This window comes from Lichenostomus cassidix, chromosome 6 (genome assembly GCF_008360975.1).
Source record: "Lichenostomus cassidix isolate B80296 chromosome 6, HeHo_3.0, whole genome shotgun sequence".
Lineage (NCBI taxonomy): Eukaryota > Metazoa > Chordata > Aves > Passeriformes > Meliphagidae > Lichenostomus > Lichenostomus cassidix.
Window position 1 is genome coordinate 11,287,037 of NC_139487.1, and position 18,363 is coordinate 11,305,399.

The window sequence follows — 18,363 nt, forward strand, 5'->3', positions numbered from 1 at the left end:
TTTCACTTTCTTGTCCCCAGGTGAACAAGTGTATGTTGGGAGAAGGAAAAGAAGAAGTGTTGGTGTTTGAGGAAAGAGGTAGCTCAGTTCTGCACAGGGCAGCATTCCCAGCAGCCTGTAGAGAATTAACATGAGTCTTCACTGCCTTAATGCTAAAACATCCTCACTGCTCAGCTGACCCCTTAGAGTTGATAGTTCAGATCTGAATGTCTCTTTTGTGTGTCCTGCATGGCCCTGGAGTGGGTGTTTGCTCCTGTTACTGATGTTTGGCTTCATCCCCCTGAGCTCTCAGCCTGATGCCCTTGGGCTGACAAGGGCTTCCTGTCTCACCCAGTCCAGGCTTCTTGTACTACTCCAGATACGTAAAAACCTGCTTTTTGTAACTAGCCAATTATGCAGCAAAAAGAAAAAAAGAAAACAATCTCATCCCCACCACATGCATGGTTTGTCAGGGATCAGATGCAGCCCACAAGGCCCCATAAGAAACCCTGGGAGTAAGCTTGCACTGCTCTAGAATTCCCCCTCCACAAGCTCTGCCAGCCCTAAGTGGAGCCTGGTTATAGCAGCATAGTGAGACAGGACATGCACAGGGACCAAACCAAAGCACTTTTAAACAGAATTTGTTTATCTTTTTAAAATATTTTTGCGGTTTTTTCTGGTTTTTTAAACACTGATGAAAAATGTAAATGTTTAATGTAAACAGCCCAATTAAAGTGTATGTTAAACCCCATCCCTCAAATACTCAGGATGGCTCTTCTGTGCTTGCAGGTTGTTGTGGGGCAGGGTGAGGCACATGAGATGGGTCTGAGGTACAATGGTACAACATTAAATGCTTTTTATACTCAGTTATTTTAAACATTCTAAATAATCCCCTTCACTCAAACACTTGTACAACTCACTTGTATTTCATCAAGTTTTCCATCAACAAAACTGAGGCGATCTCAGCAAACTGTGATTTTATTGTATTTACAGCAGAATTATTACAATATTCTACAGAAAGCCATGAAATCAAATTACTTTGAAAAAACAAGACAAAAAACCCCCCAAAATTGTTGTATAGCTGCTACTGCAAATTCACTTCCACAAGCTGTACAGAGACCCTTAGCCAATTATTCATCCATCTCATGATTTTTGGTTGCTTTCTGTAAGGCAAAAATAACTTCGTTTGCAGTTAACACAAAGTATTCAACAAACTGCTGGGAGAACACGAGGCTCGTGTTGCCTCAGGCACATGTTTTGTCACAGGATGCTCCTGCTCTGCTTGGCTTCCTGACAGAAAACGGGGTGACAGTTCAACATTAGGTGCTACTCAATGTTCCTTTCTAGTTTCTGTTCTTTCCACCATTTTAGGACTGATTTTCATTATCAAAGAGGCCTTACCACCTAATTGTAATTGTGGAAGATGTTAAATCAGAGTAACTCTGGGCTCAGCTATTCCCTTCTGCTTTCAGTACAGGGGAAGCACATGAGCCCTTACTCATGAGTTGGGCTTGAGCATGTTCATGCTTAAAGGGTTTTCCTCTGGCACCACCAACTGCCCAAATACCAGATGTGCAAAGGAACTACAGCTACAAAGCAAGATAACCGAGCTGGAGAAAGGGGATGCAGAACAAGGAAAGTTCTGTAAAAGAAACACCATAATTTCTTTTTCTTCTCCTTCACTTTATCTGCTCTCATCTCTCACAAGACTGAGCAATTATGGGACATCCTAGCCTTGGCTTGCTTGTGAATGAGGAAGGTTAATTCTCTCTGACCTTAATTCAGCTGCTGTGAAGACGGCAGAAGTCTGGGAATGGGAAATTTGCATGGACACATCAATGCAAGGAAGTTTCAGAGATCCAGAAGTACAGATTTTGACATAATATGACCAGAGTGTAAATGCTAACATAGAAAGCACAGAACTTATCTACACAGTGATGGTCCTAAACACTCCTCCCTGTCCTTTCCTCCAACCACTAGTCACCCTCCTCAAACTTGCCCCTCTTCCCCGCAGCACATGAACAAAGAAGCAGTAGATCAGTGGAAGCAACTAGCACTGAGGTTATTTGCACATTTCAGTTTTCAGCAAGGATATGTTTCTGAAGTCCTGATCGCTGCAGCTGCACAGCAACTCTGAAAATCAGGCTGCCTAAAAGTGGACTCAAGTGCCTGAATCTAAAATACCTTATGCAAATCTTTCCTATATCAAAGCGATATAGGAAATACTTTCGAGGCAGATACTGTTTCAGTTGGAGAATCAACCTAAACTACCTGTGTGATACTGCTGTCAAAAAAGACATGGTGTGACAAAAGCAATTTCATTGCTGCTTTGCTTGGCTCTTAGTTAAGGTGCTACATTTCCAATTTTTATGAAAAATAATTAAGTAGAATGCAGTTATCATAAAGTCCTCTGGGACAGAAGAATAATTTCTTTAACTGTGTGATTGATTAGATATTGAATACCCATGAATGCAATTTTAAAAGAATATTAGCTTAGAAGATCACCTGGAAAAAAGGGTAAGGCTCAGGCTGAACATCAGTATTTAATGTGATATGAAAAATCATTTTGAGTGAATGCTGCTGGTCAGGACAGTGTGGCCCTGCCACCACGGAATTTGAATTCAGATGCCAATTCAAATAAAGGTTTTCCTTCAGAATGGGTTTATAAATCAGGACCCATATAATCAATAGTAAGAAAAACAACTTCAATATTGTATCTTAACATGCTGTATATAGTTCTTGTATATACACCAGAGACAGCAGAGTGCTTGGAGAAGAAAAGTTTGTTTTATGGGAATCAGAGAGGATCTAACGCTGGAGTGTTTCTTCTTTGGAAAATAAACAGCAAAGTTCCCCTGGAACTTCAGGAGGACAAGGGCTGCCACAGCCCATTTTCCCCTGGCTTGATAACCTCTCCTCAGCCAGCCCCACTCAGGGGAGCTACAGAATCTTCTAAAAACCCGGGCAGCAGGAGGACCCAAAGAGCTTTAGCCCCAGATGTCCCTGCACACCTTAGCAGTGCCAAAATGCACATTCAGAGCTCGGGAAGCAAATGTTATGAGGTGTGACCCATCAGAGGCTGGGGATTTGCAGGCAGGTTTTCCTTGAGGATCAGTTGTAAACACAGGCGGACAACCCACACACGGCACTGCAATCCAGGAATTTATTGCCTTTGCTTGTTTTCCTGTGGACAGTATTTACAATGTAATAAAACACAAAGGTGAGCAAACACTGATTTGTGGACAGGTTTGGAAGAGCACGTGGGGACAATGAGAGCTGCCAAACAGTAAGAAAGTACATTGTTTTGGCTGCAGAAAACACACCTCACCACCCTGGAGATGGAGCTGCCAACATTCATTAGAGGGAGGTAACATGAGATAGTACAGAGATTGGATTTTGCATCTCAGGAGATCTCTTTTAGGCCTATGTGAGACTAAATTAATTTGAATTGAATTTTCTGACACTGATACAATATTGTAACACCTCTCTTACCTTCTGCAACACTTAAACCCAATTTTATCAGTCTACATGTGTAAGTACCCATGCTAGTTCTTGTTATCACCCAGAAAACATATTTTCATGTTGGTGTCAATCCTCAGCCCAGTTCACAAGGCTGCAGCTGCTTCGCAGGGCTCCCCACCTGGAGACCCGAGCAAGGCTTCCATCGCTACATCCGATCCCTCCCTTCATCCCAGAGCTCAGTTACAGTTATTTGTGCAATTTACAATGAGATCAGATTGCAGAACCTGTGTGAAAAGGATCTTCAAATAAAAGATGTAAGAGATTCCGACAGAGGTAAACAGAATGCCAATATATATTAGCAAGTTATCACTGAAACTACCAAAAAGGTAAGGAGAAGATTATTAACATTTCCCTGTGAGGATTTAATTGGGATGAAGGTAGAGATAATCCAGAAGAGGAAATCTGCCTGCCCTGCCTACTCCCCAAGTAAAGCAGCGAGCCTACTTCATACGAAATTGCAAACAAATTTTGTTAAATAGAGATGCAGATTATTTAATGTTATCTTAATAACAGTCAATTTATGAAGGTGGAGCTTAAAAAGCAAAAGGTCTTCAAAGACTTTTCCTACTGAACAAACAATTCAAAGAACTTTGCATTTAGCAACAGAGAACATTCTAGAGATATGGTGTGTGAATTTACAACAGTACACAATACACATTTATAATAATAAAATGCCAGAAATTAAGGCTAGCTATTAAAGTAATTATGCTATCAAAAAGTTACAAAATTTAAATTAAAACATGCACTTTCCAATTATTTTTTTACTGTGCTGTAAATTGTCTTCATTGAGAAGGTATTGGTTCAACGTCCAAGGATTTCAGCATCCAAAGTTTCAACCACAGCTGATTAAAGTCCTATGTTAATTTCTGAGTTCATTGCCATGCAGCAACACTGTTCCCGTGAAATGAACGCCATGGAATGGGCACCAGTCACACAGTCAATGCAAGCAAGCAAAACAAAATGGGTGCAGTTGATGCCCAAAGAGATCAGATAAAGTCAGGCCTCAAACAACAGAAAGCAAATACTATTTTACAAATGGAGCTCCAGCATACCCAAGTACAGCTTATAAAACTGTCTTGATATGACTCAACCTCTAACCACCAAAAGGAGTGCAGCAAAGTGACCTAATATAGCTGTATTTCCCTACCCTGCTACAGGAGACAGTTGAGATTTTCCACTGCAGATCAGTCAGGCAAATAACTTATGGTACATCTTTGAACTCAAAAAATAAAACCTGCCTATGTTAGTAGGTGGCAGCACAAAAGCAAAACACCCAGCTTCATAAAGGAGTTTGTCTATATATTTAACTTAAATCTTTCCATAAAATAAAATGACTAAAATTTTTAAAAAAAGAAAAAAAAAAAAGAAGTCTAACACTTCTAGTGAAATCAGACTTTAGCCATGGATATTTATAAATATGACCATCCACCTCCACTTCTGTGATGGAGTTAGAGAGTTTAAATGAACAGGCTTTGGTAAGAACAGAACAATGGCTCTACCCATTCCAGGTACAGTTAGAGAAACAATGTGCATTTCGCACACCACTTCCTAAAAAATACATTCTACAGTTTTTCAATTTGTAGAACTAACCACCTGTATGTAATAGCTACGGAAAATAATAAACTGTGCATTTTAAAGTTAGCATTTCTTTCACCTTTACATATTTTAGTGCAAAATATTTTAGGGTGAGGATTTACAACAAAAATGGCAGTAGCAGCAAGAAATCTTGTTTTGTACAGTAACAACAATGCTAAGGAGTTCTGTGTTTTTAAATGACAAAACAGTATCCTGTTGCCAGGATCAGCATATCTAAGTGTTTCAGGCACTGTATTAATTAAACTAGCACCCCATTTCATTATGGAACTAATGGACAAAACACGTCATGGAGATCAGCTCAGTTTAATTTATGCTAGAGGTTTCTTTTCAAAGAAGTTGCAAAGGCTTTTGCTTTTGTCAATTGTGTTTAAACATAAGGGTGTGTTTTTCTGATTACTGGCATATTCTTAGTAATTAGTTTCAGTCCTTGCCATGAAGACACTGCTCAACATTATGAAATTTTAAACCTCTCATGGCAGTTTCAATTGTGGAATTCTCTAATGGAGAAATCTGATGCTTAAAAACACAGTAGCAGAACTAATATTACACCGTTTAAATGTTCAGATGAGAAACCATTCTTTTGTGATGTGAAAGAGCATAATTAATATTTCAGGCTTAAAGTCAAAACCGTAGGTAACGTACTTTTAGAGACTGGGATAAAAAGCCCACTTAGTCTTGAAACATCTGAAGGACGTAACAATACCACTGTACACCAACACCTGGTTTGTTTCTTCTGTTCAGGGGAGTGAAGAAACCATTCCTGACACTGATTGTCTCCACTGAAAACAAGACACACGAGGTCCCCGATGTTCATACGCCGTGGGTAGGTTGGGTTAGACCGTAAGGAGGGAGAATTCCAAACATGAAAAAACCTACAGCAGTTCCCACAGTTATGACCCAGTGGAGTGAAGGCTGGGGATTGGGTAGAATTTAGAAATCCGGCTTTGTGTTGAAGGATTAAGGCATTCGGATTCTCCAGTCATTTTAAAGAAAACTTCCTGTTCCTGCAGTTTTCTGGCAAATTCTTCTTCCAGCATCTAAAACCAAAATCAGATTGTCACGGGATTAACAAGGCAAAGTACTAGAAACCCATTATTGTGCAGACATTTTGTCTGATATATCTCTGAACTGTGTGAAAATAGAGTACTTTCCATTTCAAAATAAAAGATAATAATCCCTCAAGACCAACTTTCTTCAGCACTCAAGTTCTGAAGTAAACTACTGGCTTCTGAAATAAATTCCTAACCCCAGGTTTACCTCCAGCTACATTTTCCACGCAAACCTGCACACACGTGCTGCAGGTGGGAGCCCTGAAAGAGGCTGGTAACACACAGCTTGTTTTGTTGCACCTGCCCATTGCTCAGCTTTTGCATTTTCTTAACATATTACACAGAGAACTGCAACAGCTTTGTATAGCAGCTTGATTCTCTTCCTCTGCAATATTTTTATACCATCTGTATTTGCTAGATCAAACCCTTGATTATCTCCTGATTCACGAACAGCTCCCATTTACCTTTTTTCTTGGTCTCAATTTCTCTCTCCATTCCTTCAGTTCTTGGCTGTGCTCTTCATCCAGCTCTTTTAGCTTCTGAGTCTCATGTTCAACCAGTAGATGGCATTTTTCATTCTTAAAACAAGATAATCCTTATGTAAAACTAATTCAGATTAGGCAACTTAACATTTGTACAGTGACATATGTTGTCCTAATTCTTTCTAATTAGCTTATTCCGTGTAAATAGTGACGTGAATAATTACAAGATAAAAGTATGTTACAAGGCTGCGTTTTCAAAAGCTGATCTTTCCATCGGAGCCAATTGAGATAAGAAACACTCGTAAATCCAAATACACTGCTGAGTATCATTAAGGCAGCTGCTGAGAGTGTTACTCAAAACTGCTTCACTGCCTAATAATGCTTTTCAAGGTCACACAGCATTTCTGCTTTGCTTTTTAAAGACAGTCTGTATAATTCCTTAAAATCAATTACATTAAAAAGGAAGCTGTTTTTTTGGAAATATTCCAACTCTTGGCACCAAGAGCTGAGATGAACAAATGGGACTTAGAGAAGAGACAAATGTGTGGTTGGAGAAGCAGCCTCAGAATCACCCTATGAAAAGAAAAGGATAATCAAACCACACCTCAACTCCACATTCCTCTCAGTAAGGTACCCAGGCATCTGCCTCACTTTCAGAGAACTTTTGAAGCATGGCAAGAAAAAAAATTATTTGGCTTCAAATCTGTGCACTTTAAGAACAGCTGGCAATGGTTGTGTTTCTAGGGTTCCAGTCCCAAATGGGTCTGATGCAGAGTACAGAACCACAGCAACAAGCACTTGGCTAGACCTGAGTGCAGCAAGGGGCCAGTTTTCCTTGTGAAGGTCAGAGCAGCCCTAATCTGCTCAATTTTACTTGAGCTGAAACTCTCACAAGGCTCCCACGGTACTTGGGGATTTACTGGGGCACACTAGTGGCACAGCCAGGGACTGTTTTTGCATGATGTAAGAAAGTGAATAGAGTAGAATGAGCTTCATCGGTCATTGCACGATTTCTCTAAGCAAAGGTTATCAGCAGGTGATCATTTAATGCTTTAAAACAGCCTTGTCTCCCTGAAACTGGGAAAAGCTGATTTAACAGTAAAGGAGATCTGTTCTCTGGTATCCAGCAGAAACTTTTACAAAATGCATACCAAAAGAGACAAATCAGAGCTCCTTATCACAAGAAGAGAATTCCTTCTATGTACCTTCCAGAAGCTCATGTGCCAAGTGGCAGCATTTTGTAAAAACCTCCTCATTCCTGTATTGCTGCAAACTTCTTGTGGGTAATGGCTGGTGCTGCCTACCTCTGTTCTGATTAATGACATTCCTGCAAAAGCAGGTTAAAAGGAAATGCTGCCTACAGAAAATAGCCCTGGGAACTTGACAGATACTCCAGAAGTGATCACCTGCTTCTGGTTCATGCTCTCCTTGCATTTAAAATGATTCCCCATTAACTGATGGAAGCATATGAATCTGGCTAAGCAGTGTGCTGCAGACCTTGGGAAACAAAGCTGAAAAACCTCTACACAGTAAAAATTAAGGAAAAGGTGTTTCTGCTTTGCCTGCATCCATTCTGTTATTAACCTGAGTCTTCTCACTGAATAGTCATTTAATATTATCAATTTTTAACCTGTAACTGATGCAGTTCCCTGATATTTGCTTCACACTGCAACTGAAGGTCCCGCATTTGGTTTTCGTGTTTCTGATGCTGAGCCAGCCTCTCATTCTTCTGCCTCTTTTCTTCTTGAATAGCAAACTAAAATTAAAAAGAAGAAGATTATTAACATTGTGCCTCTGAATAAAACAGTTTGCATGAGTCAAAGAATTGCATCTGACGGAGAACACATACTGAGAAGAACAGTTCTAGAATATTTTTTCTTTTTTAAATTCTTACAAAGGGAGTGCCCTACAGTTTTAATTCCATTTCTCTTTCTGCACTCTGATTTTTCCTTAAAATGCAGCACATTTCAATTCCAGACTCCTGAAATTACCTCCTTCTGAAGCCAAGTGACACAGCACTACTGCTGCAAGCGTCGGTAAAGGCTGCTGTTATACAGCTACATGAGACCATATTTTCCACATTTTCATCCTTACATTGCTCACCATATGAAACCATGATTTGGGATGTTGGTGCATCATTAGAAAGCAAACCTCTCAACCTCTGCACAGCATTCCCTTTTAAAGAATGAGTGAGTACCTACAGTTTTAGTTCAAAAGTTCAGAAAAATTGAGCATCCTTGGAAGTATTTCAGAATCACAGAACAGTTGAGGTCGGAAGGGATCTGCAAAGAGCAACCTCCCTACTCAAAGCAGGGTCACCAGGAGGAGGCTGCACAGGGCTGTGTCCTGTTGGGTTCTGAGCATCTCTACAAGCTCTCTGGGCAACCTGGTCCAGTGTTTGACCATCTTCACACTAAAAAATGTTTTCCCATGTTGAAGTTGGATTTTCTGTATTTCAGTCGTGGCTGATACCTCTCATCAGGCACCACTGGGAAATGTCTGACTCCACCTTCTTTGGTCCCTCTCTTGGGTACTTATACACATGGATAAGACCCTCCTGAGCCTATTCTCCTCCAGGCTGAAGCATCCCAGGTGGTTCCTCATGTAACAAGACACACAAGTCCCTCAGTCACCTTCAAGGCCCTTTCAGGACTTGCTCCAATAAATCCATGTCTGTCTGGTATTGGGAAGCCCAGGACTGGATCCAGCACTTCAGAAGAGTCTCACCAGAGCAGCAGGGAATGATGATTTCCTCTGACCTCATCAGGTGCATCAACCCAATTTGGTACCATCTGAGGACTTGTGAGAGTGCACTCTATTCCATCCTCACATTTACATAATTTAAACTATTAACATTTAGCATTTACACCATTAAAACTAAATATTAATTTATTAATTACCTGCTTAATTTTTTCACGATCTTGGTCTGGAGAGGCTAATGAATTGATTCTTAAACTTTTTTTAAACATGGCCATCCGAGTCTTTGCTTCACTTCGCTGGATTTTAGGCAGTCTGGCTCTTTCCTGAGTTTGCTTGTTCTTTAACTCTTCTATAAGGCGTTGATTATACCTCTGCATTTGTTCTGTTTCCTGAAATGTGAATCACGTGGAAATGTTACACAGTAACTAAGATGTTATACAATGTGCCTCTTATCGTCAATAAGGTCTTCCCCCACCTGGTGTGAGTTTAGTGCCTCTCAACTGAAACCACTCCCAGCTCCAGGAATAACAGTGGGAAGGAGGGGCTTCTTCCAGAGAGCTCTGGATGGTGCCCAACCTCGAGCAAATTCTCTAACAAATGTAAATCTACATACACTTTACTGGTTACTCAACTCCCGCACTGCCTTTTACAAAGCTGTTATTCAAAGGGAGGAATTCCCTTTTGTGTAACAACTCCTGGGCTGCAGCTGTGGAGGGGCAGTTTGCTGCGAAAGCTGGGGAAAGCAACAGCCCACATGGGATAAACCAGAGTAGACAGAAAAAGCCTTCAGTGGAGGCTCCTCTGCTTTGATTATCAAGGAGATCCCCTAACACCTCCTTATTGGTTTACATTTTCAAAAAGTGAACTATTTGCTTTCGTGTATTCTAGAAAAACCAAAATGCCTTGTGGAAAATAAGGATTTAGCTATAAAGAGACAGTTGTCAGCTACTTGCCCAGAGGCTAATCCAGTTCATTCTGCTCATTTAATTCCAGGATGATTTACTTCTGAGCAGATTTGTTTGAACACAAATCAAAATTGGTTTTGGTGGATAAGCAGAATTTGGTATTTTTTGTAGTAAAATACTGACGTTGTGGTTGGTTGGTTTTTATTTTTAAAGAATCAAAAGGCAAAAATACAATTATTTATATTTCTGTATACTACTAAGGTATTCAAATAAGATGATTAGGATTTTTTAATTTCAAAAGAACACGTAACAGCTTCAAAATACTTGTGTGGGTCTTGCCTGTGAAAACAAACAGCATCAGGAGAGATCCTAAGACTACTTGATAAAAAAATGGATATTAAAATACACAAGAGAAAGTGTCCAAATCAGCACTAACTTTTTCATGCCTCTTAAGCAGCTGGTGTCTCTGCATGAAATACTGATCTTTGAGCTGCTGCTTGAGGAGTTGGTGTTTCTCCTGTAGGTGCCGCTCCTCCAGCTCCCAGAATGCAGCTTCACGAGCTGGAAAAAAGAGGAAGGTTGGCTCAGGAATTGCAATCCCATCCCATCCCATACTTCCCAACCTCCTTGTGTATGTTCAGAAGTAGCCTACAAATGCATTTTAAAAACAATGCTGTTCCATAGCAAATGTTTTTATTAGTGCTAGATCAGTCGTGAAGGTTTTTGACTTCATGAAGTGAAGACAGGCCATTGTTTTACTAAAACACCTATGCCTGCTTCAAAAAGAGAGCCTGGTGCTGCATACCTCTCATGAGCTGCTGTTTGTTGTTGAGGCAATCTCGTTCAATAGTGGCCAGTTCAGTCTTCTGCTGCTGAATTATTTTCTTCAGAGATGCATCCAGTTCTTGTTGCTGCTTCTGCACAAACTCCTGCTCCTGGTACAAGCCAATAGAAATAAATTAAATTGGGGTCTTCTAACCACACTACATGTTAATGAAACTCCCAGTTCTCTCAGCATTAGCTATATATGAAAACAAATACAGCTATGACAGTTTGATCTAACATGCCTTGGCTATCAAATTATCCATCTTTTGTATTTTCTTTGTGCAGAGTCAGTAAGAGCATATTAATGTTTAAATAATACCTTCAGAAATAAGACCAAAGGCAACAAACTAGTCAGCAATCTGCAACTCATTCCATCTCGTGCCTCAAAACAAGTTGCAGGTTCAGAGCTAGCAAAGACAATACTCAATCTAAAGTTGATCTCATTCTATCAAGGGTTAATTATTCACGTACGTAGGAATATAAAAGTATGTATGGTTATTCTGCTTTGGGTGATTAGCTAAAGACTATTTATTTACACAGTAGGGTTTCAGATCTGTGTGGTTTATCTTGTACTTAGGGCAGGGTTGTTGAGGCTGGGAGTTCTACAAGCCCACTGTGCAGACACCCCACAGTTCTGCAGGGCTGTAACCTGGTCACACCCAAGCTGAGCTGGCTCCTCACAAAGGATTTATCACCTGCATCTTCCCATTATCCAGGTGTATCACTGTGGCATCCCATCGTGAAAAGCAGACAGCAGTAAGAGTCCCCTTCCCATACCCCAAAACCTACTGCTGCCTTTCTTCTTTGCAACTATTAAAAACCACAGCTATGAGCATGCAAGCATGCACACACACACACTCTCTCACACACCCTCCTTAAGAACAAGAAATTAAATCAGATGCTTCTATCACAGTATCAAGGTCAAAAGAAAAGACAATGGCAGGGTCATGTCAGAGGCAAGGTGGGCTGGTGAAGCACCTGCTCTTCTACATAACAAATGGAATTAAATATTTGTTAAAAGTACTTTTTATTATGACCAGAAGAATCCTGATTTTCATCTTCACAGAAAATTATTAATAGATGAGGCTTTCATGTCTCTCAGTGGACAGCAGAGTTACACTGAGGTAACACAAAACCAGAGGTGAAATGAGCTGACAGTGACAGACCGGAGAGTAAAAAAGAACTGGAAGGTGATGTCTGTAAATTAAGTCAGACACACCTAATGAAATGTATGGACTGACAAAAAATACTGTTGTTTCCCTTTATAGATGAAAAGGATAAAAAGACTACTACAAGTTCATTATTCTGAGGGTGCAGACACATAATTAATACAGTGTTTAATTTGCTGGGAGATTTTTATTTGGAGGGAGTGGGGGAAAGCTGTTCTAGTGCAGTCATGGTCAAAAACTGATCAGTTTTAACAGCTTGAGCTTTACACATTTAACAGTTAAAATATCATTGCTGCTCTCTCTACAGAGAAACTTTTATGAAGTTTCACATCTGCAACTGCTCTAAGATAAACCAGGTAATCTCAGGAAACTCTGACCTTTCCACTTCCCACCTCTACTCAAGTACCACATAAAATAAAGGTCACTGGCTTTACTAAAGAAAGTGTTGGGTGGTTAAAAGGCAGACAGTGCAAGACAGACAACCTTTTTCAAAGTACCTCTTCATTATGCCCAACAACTATCTTAAAACAAACTCAAATATCTTTAAAATACAAGGTTTCACTGCACACACAGCATACAAGTCACACAATGTTTCTCACATGTGCTGAACAAGTATCACATTGCATGTGAACCCTCTGTCTTGCTCAGACTGAATAACTACTGTCACTTGGATCTTTTGACCATGAATAGTGCCCAATTACCTAAATTGGTGCTAACCAGTTTGGAGACAGCAGTAACATTGATCAGCACATATGAGCAGAAGAAGAGAAAAACACACATCCAGAAAATGAGGAAAATAAGTTTTCGTTGTGTTGCATTTTAAGACTTACATCCTGCATTTGTGCGTTGAAAAGTGTACATGAAGACAACTGAAAAGACTGAATCATAACCTGAGCAACACCCTGTGGGACACAATGTAATTCTGTGTCACAATATAGTAAAATGTATTTCTATTCTTAGAAAAAGGAAGAAGTGACATCTGCTGTACTTTAGTAATAAACATTTAAATTGTCAAGGCTAATCACACAAGTAGATGCTGATGAAAGTTCTAGATATTCTAAAACTAAACATCTGTACCTTATCTAGTACCTATAATTCCAACTAAGGATATTTCACATTTAAAATTTTCTTTCACCTCTCTTCAACAAATTGAAACCAGCAAAGGAAATTACCCATGTCACAACAAACACTACGAAAAAATAGATTTTTATTTCCTTAAAAGGTTTAGAGCCAGGTATCTTTGGTATGGGGAAAGTGCTGCAACTCAATCACCTTCTATCCTGGGAAATCCCCTCTTTAAATTAAACACATAATCAAATAAAGTTGCTATTATTTTCTGCTAGGTCACTCACCTAAACATTTAATCTTTAAGGTACTCAATCCAAACCTGCTCTGCTGTGGTTCAAACTCACTTTGTTCAAGCTGTATATTTGTATATATATGAAAGCCAGTATTTTTCTAAAATACTAGCCCTCTTTCTAGCTGGGTCATAGAAAAGCAGCAAGTCTGCAGGCATGAAATCACAGATGATGTTTTGTAAAGTTTCCATACACCTACACTTTGACATTTAAATAACATTTCACCTAATCTGTTCTGCTCCTATAAACAAGATGTCTCATGCTTACATAGTATATACATTTTCCTCCTCTGCACTTGTGTAGTTCAAGACTTCCTCCTGACTACAACCTTTAAAATTTGAAGGACCTGTGGAGTACTTACCACTTGTGAAAGCACTGTAAATAAACCTGCTGTAGAAAAATACCATTCTTTTTCAGTAGAGCACACAAAATACTACACTTGACTGCACAAACCTGGGAACCGCTGCTCCTACATTTCTACCCAGTTAAGTCTAAGATGTGACATGGGAGTACTTGAAGAAAGAGAGCAGTTCGTAGGGTTAGTTTGAGTTAAATTCCATATTCACTCAACAACAACAAGAAGTGAAATCATCAAGCTGTGTGAATACTGCTGCCTTTTGTATTTTAGTAGCTTGAAGCTGCCGTTGTTACCTGAGCATGCTGGCTTTGTGCAAGCTCCTCTTTCTTGCGTTTCATGAGCTCTTTTCTCAGCTCTTTTGGTGCTTTCTCCACTTCACATAAAACCTACAGTGTATATAAGCATGCAGAAGGTGGCAAAAAGAACACTTTGTCTCCACAGCAAGCATTACTGTGAGCATAGGGACATGCAGGTCAAGCACTAGAGGTACTGGGAAGCATGCATTACTTCAGTGGCAGGGATGTTAGTTTAGTGAAAAGAGCTTAATGAAAAGAGAAGGAACAATAGGTGCTTTATGCATGCCAGCAGTGCAGAGAGGAGGGATGTGCCAGCGCTTTTTGCATGCAAATGCTGCCCAGTGCTCTCAGAAACGGCAGTGCCTCGCTTGTGCTTCCAGGCAGCCGCCAGAAGAGTCAATAGTTAAGAAAACCACCACCTGCAAAAGTGGCATTTTCTTGAATCTCTATGGCAAAAGGAGCACAGAGTATGTTATCTCACATAAAGCTGTGAAAAATGGTTGGAAGCTGAAAATAACTTCCATTGAAAACCTGCTATTTTTGACACTGTCTTTAACCGGAATTTACAAGATGTCATAATTAGTGTCTCCAACCATAAATGACATCTACACAGCTTATGTCTTTCAAATAATCATGCAAGCAAACAAAACTTTATTTGGTTGCAAGTGTTTGGTTCTGAAGAATTTAATGCAAAACCCACCAATAAATAAGAATGTTTTCAAGAAATGTTCTGTGACACGTATGCTGGGATGGAACGTGTTTCAGTCCACGGTGAATTAGACTAGATTAGCAGAAAGATTCTAAATATAACCTGGCTAAATCAACTGACAAATAATCTGTTAATTTGCTGATGAGTTTTATCTGTTTTTAAAAATTACAAAAATGTAGCATTGTACACTTCAATATAGCATGGACAGTTTTAGAGCAGCAGCTGCATTTTCCTTCAAACTGTACATCGCCTTTTTAAGCTTTAAACACAAAACTATGCACCCAGAGACAAATGCCTGTTTGTTTAATAGTGGAAGCATCATCAGAAAACAGAGTCCAAATCACCACATGCTATTCTTGTGTCCATGAAAGAACTGCTTTTAGCTCAGAGCAATACGCAAAAATTCTTCCCATTTCCCATGTAGGACCCAATCACCAGTGAACAGAGAGAGACTCAAAATGCAAGAGGTACCGCAAAAGAAGAAAAATTGTTATTTACATACAAGCATATGGTTCAAACTGAATACAACTTATTTTTTAATGCACTTTTGTGCTACAGGATCATTCTATGCAAAAGCATGGACAGTACAGCTTTCTAAAGACATCTCTGAGTCTAGTAACTATTAGAGCAAACACTAGAGCCATTTATATACAAATGGACACTACATAATTGAACCAAAAATGAAATAAAACAGCTCTTAAGATGCAACATCTATATGGAAATACATCACCTTTTCTTAATCCAATGCAACTAAATTAATTGCACAAGGTGTCAGGATCATTCATTTTGCCTTAACTGTATGACTTTTATGAAACTAACTAAAAAATTTTAGGTTATCCAGACTTCTCTCTCCTGGCTTTCCTTTTTGATCTAACAAACCAAATCCATATTACTGCTGCCACTTCATATAAAGAAATTTTAAACAATTACAGCACACATTCAATAAAAAAATTACCAAGTTAATGAAAAAGAAATGTATCTGAAACTAAAGTGTTTCACAGTAGAAATCAAGACCATATTATTGTCTTTGAAAATCTAATTTCATAAGTATTTACTAAGTAACTATAGCTGGGTTTGTTTAAAGTACAAATATCAAATATTTTTCATGATCTTCATGAAAATACTTTTCCTTGATTTAGTATTTGAGAGAAAATATTTTATTAAATATTTTGTAAATATTTAATAAAATATTTTGTGAAAAATCTTCTAACTTCATGTTTTCTAGATTAAGTCAATACCTCAAGCTTCCTGTCAGCTGTTTGTATTTCACTTTAGGCAGTTAAACAAAAAAAAAACCTGTGACTGGTAGTGACACTTCCAAACCTCAGTACAGCATGGGGTTGACAAGGCTTCTGGGAGACCTAATCTCAACTGTTTGCTATGCCCACACTCCTTATTTTCTCTATTATCACTCTCTCTTACCTCTTTTTTTTTGTTTTTCAGCACATTCTGGAATTTGGACAACTCCTTCTCCTGCTCTGCCTTGATGCGCTTTGCTTCATCCCGTAAGCGATTTGTGTGCTCCTGCTCCAGGCGCTCGATCGTCTGCTTCTGCTGCTTCTCCAGGTTCTCTATCTCTTGATCATACTGTCGCTTTTTACTCTGCCAAAATAATTTAGTACCTTTTTTCAGAAAGCTAAGTTCTGTTCAGTGAAGTGCTGTAGCACAGCAGGGAGTGGCCGTGATGGACTGTTCTGGCAGGCAGCCCCAGCTGGACACTCCACAATGGAAAATATTGCCTTTTATTTAACAATGAAGGCTAAGCTACAACCATCATGGCTGCAAACACCTGACTGCTGTTAGGCTATTCTGCCTACTCCATCAAGATATCGTATTTTAAGAGCACCAAAATGCAGAAACTCACTGTCATCTCCTGTTCAAAACGTCTGTACATCTGCTCTCGCTGCTGCAAAAGCTTATTGCTGAGCTGCTGTTGGGCTCTCTGCTCCTCTTTCTGAAGAAGTCTCAGCTCTCTGAGTTCTTGACGTCTAAGGAAAAAGAACACTTAATGCTGTTAGGAAAACAGAAGATGTGGAAAATTATAAAAGACAAAAAGAAGCATTGATAATTTTGGCCCAGTAAAATTAGTTTTGAACTGACTGTCTTAATAGGAAACACTTTACATTCATTTCTACTAAAAAAATAATGTAAATTAATCCCCAAATGTAACAGAAATAATATCATTAGCCCCATTCTTTTATTCAAAGAAAAAAAAAAAAAAATCAACTGCTAACCTCTAGAAATTTTTACTTTTAGAAACACTTACCGTAGAAATCGCATTTCTTCACTTTTTGAGTCATTTTCAGTAACTATTTTTGATGTGGTTACACTCACTTCTACTCCATCAACGACAAACTTCCGAGTTTTCTTTAACGTTTTCTTCTGTCTTCTAGTTTCCTAAATTAAGCATTGGTCAGTTATTATTTATTTATTTCATATTCTTTTTTCCCCTTTTTCTTCGTATTAAATTACATCAAGTATTTCTGGGAATCTCTACTATATATTACTCAGGAGTCCTTCTCATTTATCAGGTGCCTCACTAATCAAGTGAGAATTTGAAAAATTCCAATAAATTGAAACTTTCTAGTAAGGAAAGGAAAACTGCAATTACCGATTATCCAAAGTACCAGAAGTAAAATAATTAAGCTAGATAAACTCTGAACAGAACTGATGCAGTCTTATTTTCAAGAGCTGAAGACAGCTGCATTTACTGTTTGCTTTTGACCATAATTTTGCCAGTCACCAACAAGTACTTAATTCTGAAAACAAGTGCTAAAACAGGATAACAATCTACTCACCTATTTACTTCTGCTTTGGACATAAACAAGTGAGTTTAACTTTTTTTTTTAATATATATTAGCCAAAAATCATATGATGATCTTGCTGACAACTGGAGAAGACTTGGCTGTCAGAGCTGCTGTTGTTTCATTACAAGAGAAGAGGAACTGCAGCTGAAACTGCATCATCTCCATTGTATCAGGGCTACTGCAAACACCCTTGTGTTTAGCACAGCTATGCTAAGCTATGATTTTTTTTGTTTGGCTGTCTTTTTAGGTTTGTTTTTCCTCTATTCAAGCCCATGTTACACAGTTACTACTTTAATATGGCTATATTCATATTAATTAAAGATTATAAATAAAGCTCATAGTCTGTAATTTGCTTCCTCTGAGTAATTTCATTCGTAGTGGTGTAACTGTATGGACACAGGACAACCACAGGAGAACAGTAATTGGAATAAACAAATCCAGCAGAATGTCTGCCTTGGGTCTCCCAAATCTAAACAGAGAGGCAGAAGATGGAAGTGACAAGAATTCAGCGTAAGATTAGATATTACAAGAGATTTTACCCACTATCAGCTCTGAACTACAGCCGTTCACAAATCTTCACATTTAATATTGTTACACTTTCTGTTATA

The 18,363-nt window shown here is 38.9% G+C and overlaps 2 protein-coding genes across 7 annotated transcripts in view; one reads left to right on the forward strand and one right to left on the reverse strand.

Moving 5' to 3' along the window:
* COL17A1 (collagen type XVII alpha 1 chain) overlaps positions 1-730 on the forward strand; it is a 39,400-nt gene extending 38,670 nt beyond the window's left edge. For all 3 annotated transcript variants that reach the window (XM_085064903.1, XM_085064904.1, XM_085064905.1), the window contains exon 57: positions 21-730. In XM_085064903.1, coding sequence (XP_084921029.1) covers positions 21-70 — 50 coding nt within the window. In that variant the 3' untranslated portion in view covers positions 71-730. The remainder of the gene's footprint in view (positions 1-20) is intronic.
* Positions 731-941: 211 nt separating this feature from the next.
* Positions 942-18,363, reverse strand: part of SLK (STE20 like kinase) — a 49,563-nt gene continuing 32,141 nt past the window's right edge. For 2 of the 4 annotated variants that reach the window (XM_085064907.1, XM_085064906.1), the window contains exons 10-19: positions 17,215-17,345; positions 16,813-16,936; positions 16,371-16,550; positions 14,237-14,329; positions 11,039-11,168; positions 10,670-10,794; positions 9,529-9,717; positions 8,259-8,384; positions 6,611-6,724; positions 942-6,134 (exon numbers count right to left, since the gene is read on the reverse strand). In XM_085064907.1, coding sequence (XP_084921033.1) covers positions 5,988-6,134; positions 6,611-6,724; positions 8,259-8,384; positions 9,529-9,717; positions 10,670-10,794; positions 11,039-11,168; positions 14,237-14,329; positions 16,371-16,550; positions 16,813-16,936; positions 17,215-17,345 — 1,359 coding nt within the window. In that variant the 3' untranslated portion in view covers positions 942-5,987. Of the gene's footprint in view, positions 6,135-6,610; positions 6,725-8,258; positions 8,385-9,528; positions 9,718-10,669; positions 10,795-11,038; positions 11,169-13,057; positions 13,130-14,236; positions 14,330-16,370; positions 16,551-16,812; positions 16,937-17,214; positions 17,346-18,363 lie in introns of all 4 variants that reach the window. The other 2 variants (XM_085064908.1, XM_085064909.1) reach the window with 2 other exon arrangements.